This window comes from Magnusiomyces paraingens (genome assembly GCF_902498895.1).
Source record: "Magnusiomyces paraingens strain CBS 517.90 genome assembly, contig: contig4, whole genome shotgun sequence".
NCBI lineage: Eukaryota > Fungi > Ascomycota > Dipodascomycetes > Dipodascales > Dipodascaceae > Magnusiomyces > Magnusiomyces paraingens.
This window is the reverse complement of record NW_022474070.1, coordinates 1988532-2007385: the sequence shown is the minus strand read 5'-3', so window position 1 is coordinate 2007385 and position 18854 is coordinate 1988532. Positions and strand designations below refer to the sequence as shown.

The 18854-nt window shown below is 44.9% G+C and overlaps 6 protein-coding genes across 6 annotated transcripts; 3 read left to right on the top strand and 3 right to left on the bottom strand.

Moving 5' to 3' along the window:
• Positions 1-226: 226 nt before the first annotated feature.
• On the bottom strand, positions 227-5642 carry SAPINGB_P005389 (uncharacterized protein; the record flags this gene model as incomplete). The annotated part of the gene is made up of 9 exons (XM_032000103.1): positions 227-667; positions 724-1116; positions 1166-1641; positions 2014-2185; positions 2353-2482; positions 2756-3285; positions 3384-3792; positions 3843-4390; positions 4692-5642. 9 exons carry the CDS (start codon positions 5640-5642, stop codon positions 227-229), a joined length of 4050 nt encoding a protein of 1349 aa, XP_031855994.1.
• A 128-nt stretch (positions 5643-5770) lies between these two features.
• SAPINGB_P005388 (uncharacterized protein) lies at positions 5771-6769 on the bottom strand (the record flags this gene model as incomplete). Its single annotated transcript, XM_032000102.1, has 2 exons — positions 5771-5991; positions 6148-6769. 2 exons carry the CDS (start codon positions 6767-6769, stop codon positions 5771-5773), a joined length of 843 nt encoding a protein of 280 aa, XP_031855993.1.
• A 349-nt stretch (positions 6770-7118) lies between these two features.
• On the bottom strand, positions 7119-7454 carry SAPINGB_P005387 (uncharacterized protein; the record flags this gene model as incomplete). Its single annotated transcript, XM_032000101.1, has 1 exon — positions 7119-7454. One exon carries the CDS (start codon positions 7452-7454, stop codon positions 7119-7121), a length of 336 nt encoding a protein of 111 aa, XP_031855992.1.
• A 561-nt stretch (positions 7455-8015) lies between these two features.
• SAPINGB_P005386 (uncharacterized protein) lies at positions 8016-10733 on the top strand (the record flags this gene model as incomplete). Its single annotated transcript, XM_032000100.1, has 6 exons — positions 8016-8029; positions 8085-8223; positions 8271-8892; positions 9240-9865; positions 9951-10215; positions 10303-10733. The coding sequence occupies 6 exons, from the start codon at positions 8016-8018 to the stop codon at positions 10731-10733; spliced, it is 2097 nt and encodes a 698-aa protein (XP_031855991.1).
• A 150-nt stretch (positions 10734-10883) lies between these two features.
• On the top strand, positions 10884-12463 carry SAPINGB_P005385 (uncharacterized protein; the record flags this gene model as incomplete). Its single annotated transcript, XM_032000099.1, has 2 exons — positions 10884-11219; positions 11282-12463. The coding sequence occupies 2 exons, from the start codon at positions 10884-10886 to the stop codon at positions 12461-12463; spliced, it is 1518 nt and encodes a 505-aa protein (XP_031855990.1).
• Positions 12464-12738: 275 nt separating this feature from the next.
• SAPINGB_P005384 (uncharacterized protein) lies at positions 12739-18833 on the top strand (the record flags this gene model as incomplete). The annotated part of the gene is made up of 4 exons (XM_032000098.1): positions 12739-15412; positions 15503-15718; positions 15780-18206; positions 18556-18833. The coding sequence occupies 4 exons, from the start codon at positions 12739-12741 to the stop codon at positions 18831-18833; spliced, it is 5595 nt and encodes a 1864-aa protein (XP_031855989.1).
• Positions 18834-18854: the final 21 nt, after the last annotated feature.

The window sequence follows — 18854 nt, the reverse complement described above, 5'->3', positions numbered from 1 at the left end:
ACAGTCGTTGGTTGAGATTCACCAAGTTCTTCCAAAAGATCTCGGAAGTAAACTGCCTCACACGTGGCAGAGAAAGCGGCAATCAGCTCAGCCTCGGTTGTGGAAGTTGCTGTCAACTTCTGTTTGGCCGACTTCCAAGAGAAGGTTGAGGGACCATGAGAGAATGCAAAGCCTGAGATAGACTTCCTGTCGGGATCGTTTGCCCAATCGGCATCTGACCAGCCTCTCAGAAGCCGCGGAGAGGCCCCTGGTACATTTTGTGATAGACAATTGCCAGGTCCTTGGTGCCTTTGAGGTAGCTCAGAACATGATATGCTCTATCCATATGAATAGCTCTAGGGTCACTCGCATACTGAGCAAGCTTGCCTGTAGCGTAGGCAATGTCCGGACGGGCCGTCTGTGCAGCAAACTGTAGCTTGCCAAGAATGCTGCGATACAGCGATTGGTTAGCTGGACGAGCATCGAGGCCCTGTGGGAAATCAAGGCCATGTTTCTTGGGCAACGGTATCGACTTAGCTGTTTGATTACTCAATTTGAAAACCTCAATCATGTCAGCAATATAATGTTCCAGATCCAGAGATATTGTCCTGTCGGAGTCCTGGACTCTGATTCCCAAGAATTTGTTAACACCACCTTCATCTTTGATGGCAAAGTAACCAGATAGGCCCTTGAAAAACGCTCGAATTCTCCCGGTACATTTGACGCCGTTAAGATGTCGTCAACATAAAGACCTATAATACTGAAGTCTTTGCCATTAATCTTGTAAAAGAGACAGGGTTCTTTCTTGGCAGCTTTGTAACCTAGTGCTTCCAACTTGTCAACAAGCTTCTTGTTCCAACACAGAGGGGCTTGCTTCAGTCCATATAAGCTTTTATTCAGCTTCCAGACCATGCCAGGAGGGGTATTATGGTCAATTCCTGTTGGTGGCTTGACATAGATGTCTTCTAGATCTCCATTCAAGAAAGCATTTTTAACATCGACGTGGTGCATCTCGCAGTTCTTCGCCGCACTTAGGGCGAAAATGAGACGAACAGTGCTGAATCTCATCACTGGCGCAAAGGTGTCAACATAGTCAACACCAAACTTCTGACGAAACCCCTGAACAACAAGACGAGCCTTGTAATTTGTCAATTGAACCATCCGTGTTGAGTTTCTTCTTCAGCACCCATTTGGTGCCAAGGGCTTTGCGACCCGCCGGGAGAGGCACAACTTGGTAGACATGATTTCCATCAATGGCAGCAAATTCCGAATAGGCCGCATCAAACCAGAAGCGCTTATCTTCTCTGTTGTTGGCTTCCGCAAGTGACCGTGGGTCCCTTTTTAGCTTCTTGCCAGGGTCGAGCAGCGCCACTCCCACATTCGGAAATCGAATGAAGGCAGGGCGATCCTTAAGATCGGCCCAATCTCTGTCGCTGATGAGAGCTCTAACATTCTCCACATCAGGAGCCGTAAAGTAGAGACCTGGTTTGCTAGATTCTGACACTTTGATGTCATTTCTTAAAATTGGAAGCTTAATGTTAATAGCGTTGAGTGTGTCAAGTCTTCCAGACGCCATGCGGGCTTTCACAGTTGGTTCTTCAGAGTTCGAGTAGATGCAGCCAATGCCAATGACATCGTCGGCAGCCCCGGCAGACGGATCTCCTGATGGGCTTGCCGATTCATCAACAAAAATAATTTCATCATCAGCAGGCGAAGAAACAAAGTTTCATGTAAGAAATCAATGCCGTCAGCTAAGTGTTCTGATGAGCCCTGGGAGTCAGAATTGTAGGGTGCTGCGGTTAAGATTTCATCGCTTGTAGCCTCAACTTCAATTTCGGGTGTGGAGGCGGGAGAGTGGGACGGCGAGTCAGTGCTAACGACTGAGTCTTCATCCACTGATGTTGAAGTAGTAGGGACATTGTGTGTTGCCGAGTGAGTGTGAGAAAGAAAGGAACTGCATCGGGAGTGGGGTTGAATCTAAGATCCGGTGTACCCTGAGGTGGCCGTGTGAGGCTCTCAGTGTTGAACGCTCACGAGGTGGCAAGCCATGTAGCAGTGACTCAGGTTCCGAGTCCAAAGCTGACTCAGAGTTCGAGAGTTTCAGTTTATCACTGTGCCGATCAGAGGAGCGAGAGCCCCAAAGCAAGCCCGATGCTGTAGTGGTTGGGCTTGCAGAGCGATTTCTTTTCGCAGATTTCTTAAAGCCCTAAGTCGATTCTTGAGATGGCTTCAGCCGCGCTGCGTAAGATATTGCGTTGTGCTATTGACAGCATGCGATTGGAAGACGAGGGAGGAGTGGTTTGATGATCACGACGAGAAGAAGAGCTTTAATGTGGGAGACGTCACAGCAGAGGAGGTTGGCGAAGTAACCACTGGCACCGAATGTGCAGATGATTCCGAGGACAAAGAAGCAGGAGTAGAAGGTGTTGTAGGAGAATCATTCGTGGCTTCCATTTTCCAATCTTGGTGAAGAGCTTGAAGTCGAATTTTCTGAGGATACTTTCTGTAATAAATTAGTAGCCGAAGAAAAATTTTAGATTGTGTGTGGTGGTGGAGAAAATTTTATTTTTCAAAGCCGCGCCACTTACTAGTGGAAGGTTATCAGTAGGCCGGGTAATTAGATTTGTGCGATTTAGAATTAATGAAGAATTTTCTTTTCGCGCCAGCCGCTGAAGTGCACTGTTAGGAACATAATAGCCATTTTGCTCAATCAAATCAGCCAATCTTTTGTTAACAACAACTGTGTCCCGAGAAGCTTCGATGACGGTGTCTGGACGACGGAGCAGGCACTTTCGCAGCACTCGCAGCACCCGCAGCACCCGCAGCACCCGCAGCACCCGCAGCAGACCTAGTAATTCTTTCAGTATCAGCAAGAGGTTGTTGGGCTTCTGCCGGAGCAGAGTGTTGGCTTGCTTGTCGAACAGCTACTTGCCCAGCAGTTTGCGAATCATGTTCAGAAGAAGAAGGAGGAGCTGCCAACAACAACCGTCTCGAAGGTGGAGCCGGAAGTAGCATATGTCGATTTTGTTGCACGGAGCTGTGCTGCACGTCGCTTGCATTGTCCCCAAAGCTTGTAGCGTCCCCTGCTCGCCCATACTCTAGCAGGAGCCTCTGAGTAGATGGTGCAGGCGGTAAGCGTGGGCGATCATTCTCAGCAGTGTCTCTCAGTTCACTGCCACTTCCAGATGCAGCAGTAGTAACAGTATCAGAACCACCAGCTCCCAGCAACAGCCTCTCAGAGGAGGGCGCTGGGGTAGCTCCGGTAGCTCCTGCCGTATACCTGAGGAGCCAGCCACTTGGCTCCGCCTACCGGCATGTAAACGACGATTTTCTGGCTGACCAGCCCGTTCCAGCGCAGATTTTAATCTCGCTAAATTTAGATGCCTCTTCCTACTACCGCCCACCTCAGCCATTCTGGCAGACCGATTTGCTGACGTCGTATTTTGTACTAGCTCGGTGGTGGCCCGTACAAGTTCCGCCGCCGCCAAAACCAGTTGATTGCTGGCAGGATTATTTGTGCTTGTAGCAGTACCTTGAGTGTCACCTAAAACTTGCGGCACCCCGACATCTCTCGCAGGAGCTTCCTCCAACTTAGTAGAGGAATCCATGACAACGTCGCTAGACGAAAATTCAGAATCTGATGAGTCTTCCAATTCGTCGAAACCCAGTATATGTTCCACAGACCCATCCATGTCTTCATCATTGGTTTCTGAGTCAACCGCATCCTGATTGTCACCACAAGATTGGTTCGCGGTTTCAACAGCTGAAGCCTCACGGATAAGTTCAGCAGTTCCAGACAGCGCAAGATCCACACTGTCATCCCTCATCCAAAATGTGTAGCTGTTTGGGAAGAGTCACCGGACTTGTTTGATGAGCCACCACTGAGGGCGACTGAGTTCCTGGAGCAAAGGCTTTCTGGAGCTTTTACCATATGTTCAGAAAATGAATTTTCGTGAGAAAAATCTTCGTTAGTATCTTCGGAACCAGGGCGACCAGCTACGTTGGAGTTCACCGATCTCAAATCAGCATCATCAACAGCAGAATCTTCGAGCAATATATGATCCTCAGACTGAAGTGTATCTTTGTCGTCAGCAACACTAATTGATTCATCTGCAACCAGCTCCACATCAACATCTTCCAACGGTTGAAAAGAGTTTACAGTTATAGGTGTCGATGATGTAGAAGTAGAATCCTGGTCCTCCAATCTGCTGGATCTGTGGCTCCTTCCCTCAGAGCCCACATAAGTCCAGCCAAAGTTACCACCACCACCACCAGAGAGTGAAGTGGGAGAGTAGTCGTCAGAGTCAGATTCATCTTCACTTTCTGATTCATCAGTGGAAGAGTCACTGTAGTCAGGGTCACGATTTCCAACCTCACTGTAGTCAATGAGAATGTCACCCTCGTAAATTGGCTTTTCGCCAAAAAAATTTAACGCCAGGCAAGACATGGTCACGAAAGTTGTTGTGTACACAGCGCCGAATGCGCTTGTTCTTCGTAATGCATAGAAAATTCTTAGGATTTAACGGGTCGGGACCCAAATACAGAGCAGGCTCGCCCCGAGGCTGAAGGGTCCCTTTGAGTTTCTGAGACTCAGATTTAATGACAAAAACTAGGCAGCCAAATGTGTGCACTAGTGCTATAGGTGGTTTTCTGCCCGTAAAGGCTTCATAAGGTGATATACCGGCTTTATTAACTATGGAGAAATTATATACCTGCACAGCGTAGAGCCAGGCAGAGTCCCAGTAGATATTGGCCCAGAGTGTCGACTGCATCAAGGCTCTAGTAGATATCTCACGAAGTGTGCGGTGGGCACGCTCAATTTTTCCATTTTGTTGGTGTTCATCAGGAGCAGTTAAAATATGAATGACGCCCCAATCTGCCAAAAATTTTCCAAGTGTGCCAGAGATAAATTCACCACCATTGTCAGTAATAAGCTTGGTGGCCTTGCCGTCAGCAGCACGGCGAGCAGCTTTGGGCACAAACTGCTTAAAGAACTGGATAAGTTTCCCAGGAGCTTCATCCTTAGATTCCAGAGCAAAAGCATAGATGTAACCAGAAAATGCATCAATGATATTCAGCATGTACCTGGCCCCTGAAGAGGCAGGACCTATGGGACCGACGAGATCAGCATGAATCTGGGCTAACGGAGCCGTGGATTCAGAAGCTATATGCTTATCCGGAGAAGTGAACCGCTTAATGCTTCTTGACGTGCCACATATGACACAGTCCTTGATCAACTCTTCGTCACGCTTGGTCACCTCAAAGGGAGGATCAGCAAGCTTGGCTAAATGCTTCACCGAAGTCAAAGAGCAATGAGCAAACCGAACATGACAGTCAAGTGCCTGCGAATTCAACACGGCCTCCTTTGCAATAAATTTGAGAGACGGTGAGAGGACAGGAAGTCCCTTTCCAACAGCGAGAGCTGATTTATCAACCTTCCTCATAGCTTCTGGTCCTTGTCTGCAAATCTGATCCCAGTCAATTGAATTTCCTGAGAACTTGAAGGAGCCAGTTGGAGGTACGATATTCCTAGTAAACTTTACCGGAACAATGTTGGCACAAATGTGAGACTTGGCATCTCTGGCACCACCAACCCTACCAACCTTTTCCTCACCAAAATAGGGCCAGACAGTCCCCACTTGGGACCGTATGAAAAGAAACATCGTGCGTGCGCCAGACAGAATCAGAAAACAAATTGCTAGACCCAGCAGGAAAATAAAGTGCGTCAGCAATATGGCAAATATTGGTGCCACCGTCACCTTTAATACAACAGCAATTTTACCTTCCCCTTCTAACACGATGTCGGAACCACCATAGGAGCTGATGGTTTTGGGGCTGCTGTATTTTCATACGACACAAAGTAACTGTTGTCTGAGATAAGATGACCAGTAGCATTTCCAGAATCAAGAACATTTGGAAGATTTGTTTCACCCACAGAGGCGATTTGGTTGGCAGGTGGAAGAAAAGCAACTGGCGAATAATCACTGCTTCCGCCGTCATTATCAAATACGTCTTGATAGCCCGAGCAACCGAGCAAAGAGTTTCAACATCGTCGCGAGCCACCTCAAGATATTCGGTAGCTTTCAAGGCAGCAACTCTGTTTTGACCATCAGAGTTCGACTTTCTAGCTTGCTTGTCTTCATTGTTGCGCCTCTTGTTGCCACGGACCCCTTGGACCACTGCTTCCCTTTTCCTTGCTTGGTATCAGAGTGGCCAGCTTTCTTCGAGGTTTCCTGCTTGATTCCTGCTTGGGTTCTTGCTTGGGTTCCTGCTTTGGCACCACTTTTGTTGAACCGTCAATAATTCTTCGACCTTTTACGAAGGCTGCAGAAGTTGCTTCAACTAGCGCTGGGATTTCAACTGAATCACAGGGGCTCCATCCTCCAGATCTTGACTTGAAAATGTCGACAAACTTGGTAATCCCCCAGAGATGACTCTGAGGATCTTCGCGAGCAGCTGCTGAAACCTTGTTGTTATTCAGTACTGCTAAGATAAGGTCACGATGAAAGGTGCCATCTGGGTTGTTAAAGAAATATTGCTCCACTACAGAGGCCCACTTGGAAGCTTCAGTAACAGTAGCTTGTATTTTGGTTTCAATTTCACTGCTGGTGAGCCCGGAGAAATAACTAGGACCTGGAACTCCTACTGAGATAGCTTGCGTCATCGCAAATACAATGTTAAGCTCAGGGCTTGGGGATATGCGCAAACCAATATGATTAAGACGTTGGTAAAATGAGAGCACTCGCCCCAGGTCGGCGGGCTCTAGGATTTCGGGATCTATACGGGCCATTCTTTTTCCTGGTTCAAATAGGACCCCATGGCTTCTTCCCGCACAGACGCCGAATCCATAGGTGGAGTTTTAGAAACTCGGGCGACGTGTCCCACCGGGCCTGTTCAGCTGCAGCCAGGTTAGCTGCAGGCGTGGTTTTAAAATGTAAGCCTTGAGTAGTTCATCAAGGGCCCTCTCAAACCTGATACCGTAACCAAGCTGAAGGGCAGTATGGCCAACAATTGGCTTATAGATATAGTTGTTCCAAAAACTCCGGCCGCAGCTGTTAATTTGCCCAATAAGACCGTATATCCAAAAATCCAATTCACTTTTGTAGAGAAATTGTTTGAAATTTGGCGCTTGAGAAGCGTCAAAGGAGCTCATAACCTTTGAGATGGGGAGGACTAGCTTTGAAGTTTGAGTTTCTAATGTAAGCTGTCAAGTCTGCTAAGACTTTTAATTCAGCTTCACATCCTTCGGAACAAACTGGTATGTTGGCAATGGTTAATTGTCTAACGGTAAATCCAGAACGGTCAGCGAGATCAATTTGACGATGAACAGGGAGATCGGCGAATGTCTCATAAGAGCTGGCGTTGTTCTTTGAATGGGTCTCAGATGTTGAGTGGGCAACAGAACTTCCAGTGCTGGCTGACTCGAAGGATGAGGGTCCTTCATTGACTCCTGTAGTGTTTCCGTGATTAGACATAGCGGAGAAGACTAAAAGCAAGAGTTAATAAGTAAATACGATTGATAAGCTGAAAGCTGAAAGAGTATTTAATAAAAACAGTTTTATGTAAATTTAGAGTATATATAAGAATTATATAAAATGATAAAAATAATAAAATAATAAAATAATAAAATAATAAAATAATAAAATAATAAAATAATAAAATAATAAAATAATAAAAGTTCGCTATCATACCTAAAAGCAAGAGTTAATAAGTAAATACGATTGATAAGCTGAAAGCTGAAAGAGTATTTAATAAAAACAGTTTTGCGTAAATTTAGAGAAGCGAGAAAAGAAGTGAAAGAAAACAAGAAAGGTTTCTGTAATGAAGAAAAATTTAAAAGAGCATCTTGAAAAATTTTCTTTAGCAATAGGGGAGTCTTGATTGTAACAATTATTGTAACCCAATGGTAATGGGCTAGTAGTTGCTAGTGAATAATGTAACAATGTAAAGAGTGTAATTGGGAAAAAAAAAATATTATGGGATAATGTTGAAATACACGATAGTACCATGACATATATTCCAACACTTTCGTGACCATGTCTTGCCTGGCGTTAAGTTTTTGGCGAAAAGCCAATTTACGAGGGTGACATTCTCATTGACTACAGTGAGATTGGAAATCGTGACCCTGACTACAGTGACTCTTCCACTGATGAATCAGAAAGTGAAGATGAATCTGACTCTGACGACTACTCTCCCACTTCACTCTCTGGTGGTGGTGGTGGTGGTAACTTTGGCTGGACTTATGTGGGCTCTGAGGGAAGGAGCCACAGATCCAGCAGATTGAGGACCAGGATTCTACTTCTACATCATCGACACCTATAACTGTAAACTCTTTTCAACCGTTGGAAGATGTTGATGTGGAGCTGGTTGCAGATGAATCAATTAGTGTTGCTGACGACAAAGATACACTTCAGTCTGAGGACCATATATTGCTCGAAGATTCTGCTGTTGATGATGCTGATTTGAGATCGGTGAACTCCAACGTAGCTGGTCGCCCTGGTTCCGAAGATACTAACGAAGATTTTTCTCACGAAAATTCATTTTCTGAACATATGGTAAAGCTCCAGAAAGCCTTTGCTCCAGGAACTCAGTCGCCCTCAGTGGTGGCTCATCAAACAAGTCCGGTGACTCTTCCCAAACAACTACACATTTTGGATGAGGATGACAGTGTGGATCTTGCGCTGTCTGGAACTGCTGAACTTACCCGCGAGGCTTCAGCTGTTGAAACCGCTAGCCAATCTGGTGATGACAATCAGGATGCGGTTGACTCAGAAACCAATGATGAAGACATGGATGGGTCTGTGGAACATATACTGGGTTTCGACGAATTGGAAGACTCATCAGATTCTGAATTTTCGTCTAGCGACGTTGTCATGGATTCCTCTACTAAGTTGGAGGAAGCTCCTGCGAGATGTCGGGGTGCCGCAAGATTTAGGTGACACTCAAGGTACTGCTACAAGCACAAATAATCCTGCCAGCAATCAACTGGTTTTGGCGGCGGCGGAACTTGTACGGGCCACCACCGAGCTAGTAGAAACTACGACGTCTGCAAATCGGTCTGCCAGAATGGCTGAGGCGGGCGGTAGTAGGAAGAGGCATCTAAATTTAGCGAGATTAAAATCTGCGCTGGAACGTGCTGGTCAGCCAGAAAATCGTCGTTTACATGCCGGTAGGCGGAGCCAAGTGGCTGGCTCCTCAGGTATACGGCAGGAGCTACTGAGCTACCCCAGCGCCCTCCTCTGAGAGGCTGTTGCTGGGAGCTGGTGGTTCTGATACTGTTACTACTGCTGCATCTGGAAGTGGCAGTGAACTGAGAGACACTGCTGAGAATGATCGCCCACGCTTACCGCCTGCACCATCTACTCAGAGGCTCCTGCTAGAGTATGGGCGAGCAGGGGATGCTACAAGCTTTGGGGACAATACAAGCGACGTGCGGCACAGCTCCGTGCAACAAAATCGACATATGCCACTTCCGGCTCCACCTTCGAGACGGTTGTTGTTGGCAGCTCCTCCTCCGTCTTCTTCTGAACATGATTCGCAAACTGCTGGGCAAGTAGTTGTTCGACAAACAAGCCAACACTCAGCTCCGGCAGAAGCCCAACAGCCTCTTGCTAATACTGGAAGAATTACTAGGTCTGCTGCGGGTACTGCGGGTGCTGCGGGTGCTGCGGGTGCTGCGAGAGTGCCTGCTCCGTCGTCCAGACACCGTCATCGAGAAGCCTCTCGGGACACAGTTGTTGTTAACAAAAGATTAGCTGATTTGATTGAGCAAAATGGCTATTATGTTCCTAACAGTGCACTTCAGCGGCTGGCGCGAAAAGAAAATTCTTCATTAATTCTAAATCGCACAAATCTAATTACCCGGCCTACTGATAACCTTCCACTAGTAAGTGGCGCGGCTTTGCAAAATAAAAATTTTCTCCACCACCACGAAATCTAAAAATTTTTCTTCGGCTACTAATTTATCACAGAAAGTAGTCTCAGAAAATTCGACTTCAAACTCCTCACCAAGATTGGAAAATGAAGCCTCAAATGGTTCTCCCACAACACCCTCTACCTCTGCTTCTTTGTCCTCGGAATCATCTGCACATTCGGAGCCAGTGGTTACATCACCAACCTCCTCTGCTGTGACGTCTCCCACATTAGAAAGTTCTTCTTCTCGTCGTGATCACCAAACCACTCCTCCCTCGTCATCGAATCGCATGCTGTCGATAGCACAACGCAATATCTTACGCAGTGCAGCTGAGGCCATCTCAAGAATCGACTAAGGAGCTTTAAGAAATCTGCGAAAAAGAAATCGCTCTACAAGCCCAACCACTACAGCATCGGGCTTACTTTGGGGCTCTCGCTCTTCCGACCGGCACAGTGACAAACTGAAACTCTCGAACTCTGAGTCAGCTTTGGACTCGGAATCTAGGTCACTGCTGCATGGTCTGCCAGCTCGTGAGGGTTCAACACTGAGAGCCCCACACGGCCACCTCCAGGGTACACCGAATCTTAGATTCAACCCCACTCCCGATGCGGTTCCCTTTCTTTCTCACACTCACTCGGCAACACACAATGTCCCTGCTACGTCAGCATCAGTAGATGAGGACTCAGTCGTTAGCACTGACTCGCAGTCCCACTCTCCCGCCTCCACAACCGAAGCTGATGTTGAGGCTACAAGCGATGAAATCTCAATTGCAGCACCCTACAATTCTGACTCTCAGGGCTCATCAGAACACTTAGCTGACGGCATTGACTTCTTTACATGAAACTTTTGTTTCTTCGCCTGCTGATGATGAAATTATTTTGTTGATGAATCGGCAAGCCCATCAGGAGATCCGTCTGCCGGGGCTGTCGACGATGTCATTGGCATTGGCTGCATCTACTCGAACTCTGAAGAACCAACTGTGAAAGCCCGCATGGCGTCTGGAAGACTTGACACACTCAGCGCTATTAACATTAAGCTTCCAATCTTGAGGAATGACATCAAAGTGTTAGAATCTAGCAAACCAGGTCTCTGCTTTACGGCTCCTGATGTGGAGAATGTTAGAGCTCTCATCAGCGACAGAGATTGGGCAGATCTTAAGGACCGTCCTGCCTTCATTCGATTTCCGAATGTGGGAGTGGCGCTGCTCGACCCTGGCAAGAAGCTAAAAAGGGACCCACGGTCACTTGCGGAAGCCAACAACAGAGAAGATAAGCGCTTCTGGTTCGATGCGGCCTATTCGGAATTTGCTGCCATTGATGGCAATCATGTATACCAAGTTGTGCCCTCCCGGCGGGTCGCAAAGCACTTGGCACCAAATGGGTGCTGAAGAAGAAACTCAACACGGATGGTTCAATTGACAAGTACAAGGCTCGTCTTGTTGTTCAGGGGTTTCGTCAAAAGTTTGGTGTTGACTATGTTGACACCTTTGCACCGGTAATGAGATTCAGCACTGTTCGTCTCATTTTCGCCCTGAGTGCGGCGAAGAACTGCGAAATGCACCACGTCGATGTTAAAAATGCTTTCTTGAATGGAGATCTAGAAGAAGACATCTATGTCAAGCCACCAACAGGAATTGACCATAATACCCCTCCTGGCATGGTCTGGAAGCTGAATAAAAGCTTATATGGACTGAAGCAAGCCCCTCTGTGTTGGAACAAGAAGCTTGTTGACAAGTTGGAAGCTCTAGGTTACAAAGCTGCCAAGAAAGAACCCTGTCTCTTTTACAAGATTAATGGCAAAGACTTCAGTATTATAGGTCTTTATGTTGACGACATCTTAACGGCGTCAAACGTACCGGGAGAATTCGAGCGGTTTTTCAAGGGCCTATCTGGTTACTTTGCCATCAAAGATGAAGGTGGTGTTAACAAATTCTTGGGAATCAGAGTCCAAGACTCCGACAGGACAATATCTCTGGATCTGGAACATTATATTGCTGACATGATTGAGGTTTTCAAATTGAGTAATCAAACAGCTAAGTCGATACCGTTGCCCAAGAAACATGGCCTTGATTTCCCACAGGGCCTCGATGCTCGTCCAGCTAACCAATCGCTATATCGCAGCATTCTTGGCAAGCTACAGTTTGCTGCTCAGACGGCTCGTCCAGACATTGCCTATGCTACAGGCAAGCTTGCTCAGTATTCGAGTGACCCTAGAGCCATTCATATGGATAGAGCTTATCATGTTCTGAGCTACCTCAAAGGCACCAAGGACCTGGCAATTGTCTATCACAAAAATGTACCAGGCGCCTCTCCGCGGCTTCTGAGAGGCTGGTCAGATGCCGATTGGGCAAACGATCCTGACAGGAAGTCTATCTCAGGCTTTGCATTCTCTCACGGTCCTTCAACCTTCTCTTGGAAGTCGGCCAAACAGAAGCTGACAGCAACTTCCACAACCGAGGCTGAGCTGATTGCCGCTTTTGTTGAGCATGCAATGTTGTCGCAGACTAGTGCAGTTGATAATGCACGTGAGTTTGGGTGGGAAACTATGGTTGATAACCTATGTTTATTTTAGTTTTAGCCGCATTAGGTTTAAGCCCTTATGTGACTGTGGTTACCCTCCTTAATTTGTTACAAAGTTGAAGTGTAATACAAACCCACTCAACTTTGGGACAAACCCAAATGAAAAATTTTCACCACTGCAAATTTTTCTTTTCCTTGGGTATATAAGGAAGGTTTCTTCCCCAACTTTTATAATTTTTCTTTTCCTTTTTCTTTCTTCTTATATAACTGTTTTATCTTATATATTTCAATATATACTTTTCTTGGATAATATTTTCTATTATTATCATGACTTCCCGTGTCACAGTTCAACAGGTTATGGGCCGCACTTCGGCTTATATTAATCTTACTTCCTCTGAAAAACTCACTCCTCTCAACTATCATGTCTGGGCTACCAAAATTCTTTTGGGTCTTCGTGCTATGAATAATGGTGTCCATCTTTATGTCGAAGCTGGTACTGTCAATCCAGCTGCCAATGAATCCCTTGAAGACCTCACCGCCTCGCTTGATACCGTCGTCCATGATGTCATCCTCAACAATATTTCTCCTGAGTTGATCGAACATGTTAATGATGTGGCCATTAGAGGCCGTGACCTCTGGCTTTACCTTCATCAGGAGTATAGTCAACTCCAACCCGCCGATGTCATCTCACTTATGAAATCCCTCTATGCTGGCAATATTGATGTTGGTCCAAAGTTTGTTTCTTCTGTTCGCTCTTATGTTGCTACCTGGCGTTCCATCTACCAATCATTGTCGCCTGATTCGGTCGTGGCCTTCAACGCTTTGGCTTCAATGGGTCCCAATTGTGAGCGCTTCATCCAGTATGCCTTGGAGCACCGCTTTGATAGTAACAACAATACTGACAACCTTGATATTAACAACTTCATCCGGAACACTGATAAATGGGCCAAGTTGTTGAAGATTACTGGCCCTCCAGCTACTCTTTCGACTGAAGCGTTCGTTGCTTCATCAAAGAAGTACAATAACAAATCTAAGGGTGATGGTATCAAATGTTTCCGTTGTAAGAGGCGTGGTCATACTTCCAACAATTGTCATGTCTCTTGGGAAGAGGTTCAGGCTGCTCGCCAAGATAATAAGGATGACAAGGAATCTAAGGAGGCTAAAACCTCAAGAGGTTGGTTTGCTGAGACTATTGATGAATTTTCTGAGATAGTTGATGATGATCCATTTGTGAGTTCCGCTTTTGTGTCCGAGACATCTGTTGTTTCTGAAAAGTTTGGTAACAGTTGTTCCGAGTCGTTTGATGATTTGGAATCCGAACTTTTTGATTCTTCTGAGCCGTGTGTCGGCGATGAAGATTGTTTTGTTAGTCAAGTTTCTGAGTATTGTTCAAACTCAGGACTTGATATTGATTCAGTTGGTAAACCGTTTGTTGGTTCCACTGATGATTCTTGTTTTATTTCTGAACCGTATGTCGGTTCTACTGTTGTTTGTTTGGAGTCTGAACCGTGTGTCAATTCAGCTCCTATTTGTTTTGATTCTGAATCGTTGGTCGATTCGGATATTGTTCCTTTTGATTCTGAACCGTTGGTCGGTTCTTCTTTTATTTTTTGTTCTGATTCTAAACCGTTGGTCGGTTCTGATGATGATATTGTCTTACCTTGTTTTGATTTTTTGGTGGATTCAATTACTGAACCTTCTCCGCCTATTGTTAAACCTATTGTTACACCAAAATCCCGTTTTTCTCCATTCTTTTACTTATCTTTTGTTACCATCATGTTGTTTTCCTTGATTTTAATTGTCGTCTGGCATCCTTTTTCAATCTTGGATTTAAGTCATTCAGTCCATCACGTTTTTGTTGCTGAATCTACTACTTCTGCTGAGGCCAACTTAGTTGTTGGGTCTGATTCTTTTGACTTTATCCATGATACCGGTGTTACCAGTCACATTTGCAATAACATCTCATATTTTTCTTCTCTTCGTCCCACTTCGGCTACCATTCGTGGTCTTGGTTCTGCTACTGCTGAGGGGGTTGGCGACATTGTCGTTGATCTTCTTGGTAAAGATGACCAGCCTTGTGACCGCGTTGTTCTTCGAGATGTTTTATATGTTCCTAAGATTCCTCGCAATTTATTTGCTGCTCGTCGAGCTACTGCTGGTGGTTGTCGGTTCATTCAAGACCTTAACCATATTTCTGCTGTCGAAAATGGCGAAACTCGAGTCCACGCCATTGCCATGGGTGACTTGTACTTTTGTCGTTTCCGAGTTGTTTTGCCTTCCAAGCCAGTCCATGAGGTGTTTGCTGTTGAGTCGTCTGCCAATCTTTGGCACAAGCGACTTGGTCACGCCAGTGTGGACGTTCTCAAGAAATTATCTAAGTCACTTTCTGTCAAGCCTACTCATTTTGAGGTTGTGGATAGTCATAAGTGTGACGCTTGCTTGGGTGGCAAAGCCACAGCATTGCCATTTAATGGTACCACAGAAAAAGCTAGTCGTCCTTTGGAGTTATTTGTTTCTGATTTAAGCGGTCCTCATGTCGCTACCCCTGTGGGTCATCGTTATGTCTTAACCATTATGGATTATTATTCCAGGTACTCTTATGTGGAGTTGTTGGTTAGGAAAAGTGATGCAAGTCTTGCCATTCGTAACTTTATTGCTAGGTGTGAATCTTATTTTTCTGGTGATTCTGCTGGTGATCGAGTTGCATATTTTCATTCTGATAATGGCGGCGAATACATTTCCAAAGACCTGGAGCAGTTCTTTGTGTCTAAGGGTATCAAGCATACTTATACAGTTCCTCATACTCCTCAACAAAATGGTGTTGCTGAGCGATTGAATCGCACATTATTTGAGAAAGCCAAGTCTATGCTTTTATATGCTCATGCTCCTGAATACTTATGGGGTGAAGCTGTCAAGTCTGCTAATTATATTAGGAACCGTCTTCCTAGTCGTACCACTGGTGGTGTTGCACCTCTTCAACTTTGGACTGGTAAACCTCCTAGTTATCACCATATGAAAGTATTTGGTTGTCAAGCTACAGTTGTTCTTCCTGGTGCTAAAAGAGAATCTAAGTTAAGTTCAAATACTTAAGCTGGTGTTTTTGTTGGGTATTCCTTGGATCGTACAGCTTATCGAGTTCTTCTTGATTCAAGCATTGTTGAAGCCAGGAGTGTTTACTTTGATGAGTCCAAGTTTCCATTTATGAAAAGTGATAAGGACTTGTCTATTAATGGTACTGGTGTTGGGTTTAGTGTTGGTTCTGGTTCAGGGTCCATGTCAGGACCTTGTTTTGATTCTAAGGGGACTGGTTTAGGATCTAATGTTAGGGTTAATTCTATTGCTAGTTCTGATTTAAGTTCTGGTTCTAGTTTTGGGTCTCATAGATCTTTACCAGCATCCCTCATCTGGTTCTGGTTCTGGTTCTGGTTCTATTTGTGCTTTACCGTCTCCGTCTCCGTCTTCTTCTCCGTCTCATTCTCCGTCGCCGCCTCCTTCTTCTTCTTCTTCTATTATTGTTCATAAGCCTCGTTCTGTTCGTCGCATTTTGTCTACACCTTCTGCTCCTCTTGAGTCTCCTACTCTTCCTTCTATTGCTTCAGTTCCATCTCTTCCTAGTTCTCCTATTCTTCCACCTTCAGATCATGATGTCTCTATCTCTCCTGACTCTAGTCCTATTATTTCTTCTTCGGAATATATTCCTTCACAATTAGACTTATCTGAAGCTGGTCCATCTATTAATGAATCTGATATTTCAGGTGATTCTGGGATCTCGCAACGAGGGGGTGATATTGGGTTTCAACCGTCTATCATTGCTTCGTCTCCCACTCCACCACCTTCTGTTGAATTGGAAGTAGTGCCACTTAGTCAAGAATATCCTTCGTCTGATCTTGTTAATTCTCTTGACCAAGCTGGTGTTAGTGTTGTCACTAAGGATGATACTCAAGCTGTTTTGCCTAAATCTCGATCTCGTGTTGTTGCTGTTCGTTTACCTTCTATAACTCCTGCCAAACGCCCGAGTTCTGATGACATTGTTTCACCTCCTTCTAAACACCTTTGTGAAAATTCTTTGAAACAATCTCCAGTGTCTGCAACACCTGCAAAACGTCCAGCTGAAGAAGAGTGTATTTCTTATCGTCGTCTCAAATCTCTCCGCTTTGAGTATGATGATGTGGCTTTTACTTGTTTTACAGATCCTAGTAGTTTTGAAGAAGCTATGTCTAGTGAAGAAGCTGAGTTTTGGCTTGAAGCCTGTGTTATTGAAATGTCGTCTCTTAAACGCAATGGTACTTGGGAATTGGTTGATCTCCCACCTGGTCGCAAGGCTATCAATAGCAAATGGGTATTTAAAGTTAAGCGCAAAGCTGACGGTTCAATTGAACGTTACAAAGCTCGTCTCGTGTGTATTGGATTTTCGCAAGTTGAAGGTATTGATTATACTGAAACTTTTGCTCCCGTTGTTCGTTACGAGACTGTAAGGATTGTTCTTGCTATTGCTGCTCAGTTTGGGTTCCAGGTTCATCATATGGATGTCGAGACTGCATTTCTTAATGGTGATCTCAAAGAAGATATTTATATGAGACAACCTAAAGGCTTTGTTGTCAAAGGTCAGGAATCTAAAGTGTGTCATTTGAAGAAGTCTTTATATGGTTTAAAGCAAGCTCCTTTGTGTTGGAATGAGAAGATTCATGGTGCTCTTGTCAAACTTGGGTTTATTCGTAATGAAAGTGACTACGGTGTGTATACCAAAGGATCTGGGTCTACCATGGTCATTATTGCACTGTATGTTGATGATTTACTTATTTCTGGCAATTCTTCTGAAGTCATTGCCAAAACCAAGTCTTCTTTGTCATCTATGTTTAAGATGAAAGACTTGGGCCCAGTCGAGCAGTTCCTTGGCATGAGAGTTAAGCAGTCACCTTACCATATTACTGTGGATGTTTCGCGTTATATTTTTGATATGTTGGAAGAGTTTGGTATGCAGAATTGTTCAAGTGTCAAGACTCCTTTACCCACTCGTGATCTTTCTGATTTTTCCGAGTCTGACTCTGCTACCGATGCCTCCATGTATCGCAGTATTATTGGTAAGCTGATTTATGCTGCTAATTGTGCTCGTCCTGATCTTGCTGTTGCTGTTAGTTTTCTTTGTCGATATATGCAGAGTCCTAAGTCTATTCATATGGAAGCTGCTAAGCATACTCTTCGTTATCTTAAGGGTACTGCTGAACTTGGTCTTGAATATCGAGCTCAGAAAGTCTACAAGCTTGTTGGCTATAGTGATGCCGACTATGCTCAGGACAAGCAGGACCGTAAGTCCTTTACTGGGTATGTTTTCATTCTGTCTGGTGGTCCCATTACTTGGGCCTGTCGAAAGCAAGTTAGTCCTGCATCGTCCAGCGTCGAGTCTGAGTATATGTCATTGTCTGATGCGTCTAAGGAATGCTTCTGGATTAATCAGTTGTTGTCTCTTTGCAAGATTCCTGTTCCGTTGCCAGTGACTATGTTTGAGGACAATCAGGGATGTATTGCTTTGGCTCAGAACCCAGTGTTTCATCGTCGTACCAAGCATATTGATGTTCGTTATCATGTTGTGCGTCACTATATTCGCAGTGGAGTAATTCATCTGGAGTATCTTGATACTCAAGTGATGTTGGCAGATATGTTCACTAAGAATCTTGGTCGTGTGAAGTTTGAGACATTAAGGGGACTACTTGGTATGAAGGCAGTAGGTGATTCTGCGACAAGGGGAGGTGTTGAGCATGCAATGTTGTCGCAGACTAGTGCAGTTGATAATGCACGTGAGTTTGGGTGGGAAACTATGGTTGATAACCTATGTGTATTTTAGTTTTAGCCGCATTAGGTTTAAGCCCTTATGTGACTGTGGTTACCCTCCTTAATTTGTTACAAAGTTGAAGTGTAATACAAACCCACTCAACTTTGGGACAACCCAAATGAAAAAATTTTCACCACTGCAAATTTTTCTTTTCCTTGGGTATATAAGGAAGGTTTCTTCCCCAACTTTTATAATTTTTCTTTTCCTTTTTCTTTCTTCTTATATAACTGTTTTATCTTATATATTTCAATATATACTTTTCTTGGATAATATTTTCTATTATTATCATGACTTCCCGTGTCACAGTTCAACAGCTTTTTCTGCCACGTGTGAGGCAGTTTACTTCCGAGATCTTTTGGAAGAACTTGGTGAATCTCAACCAACGACTGTCATCATGGAGGACAACAAAGGTGTCCTGGATCTCATGAAGGACAGCAAACATCACGAGCGGACTAAACATATTGATACCAAGTACATGCGCACCAGAGACCATGTCAAAGCCGGCGATACCCGTCTTGAAGCTGTTACTTCAGCAGATAATGTGGCAGACATTTTTACCAAAGCTCTGGCTAAGCCGCAGTTTTATATTTGAGGAATCTTCTGGGTATGAGTA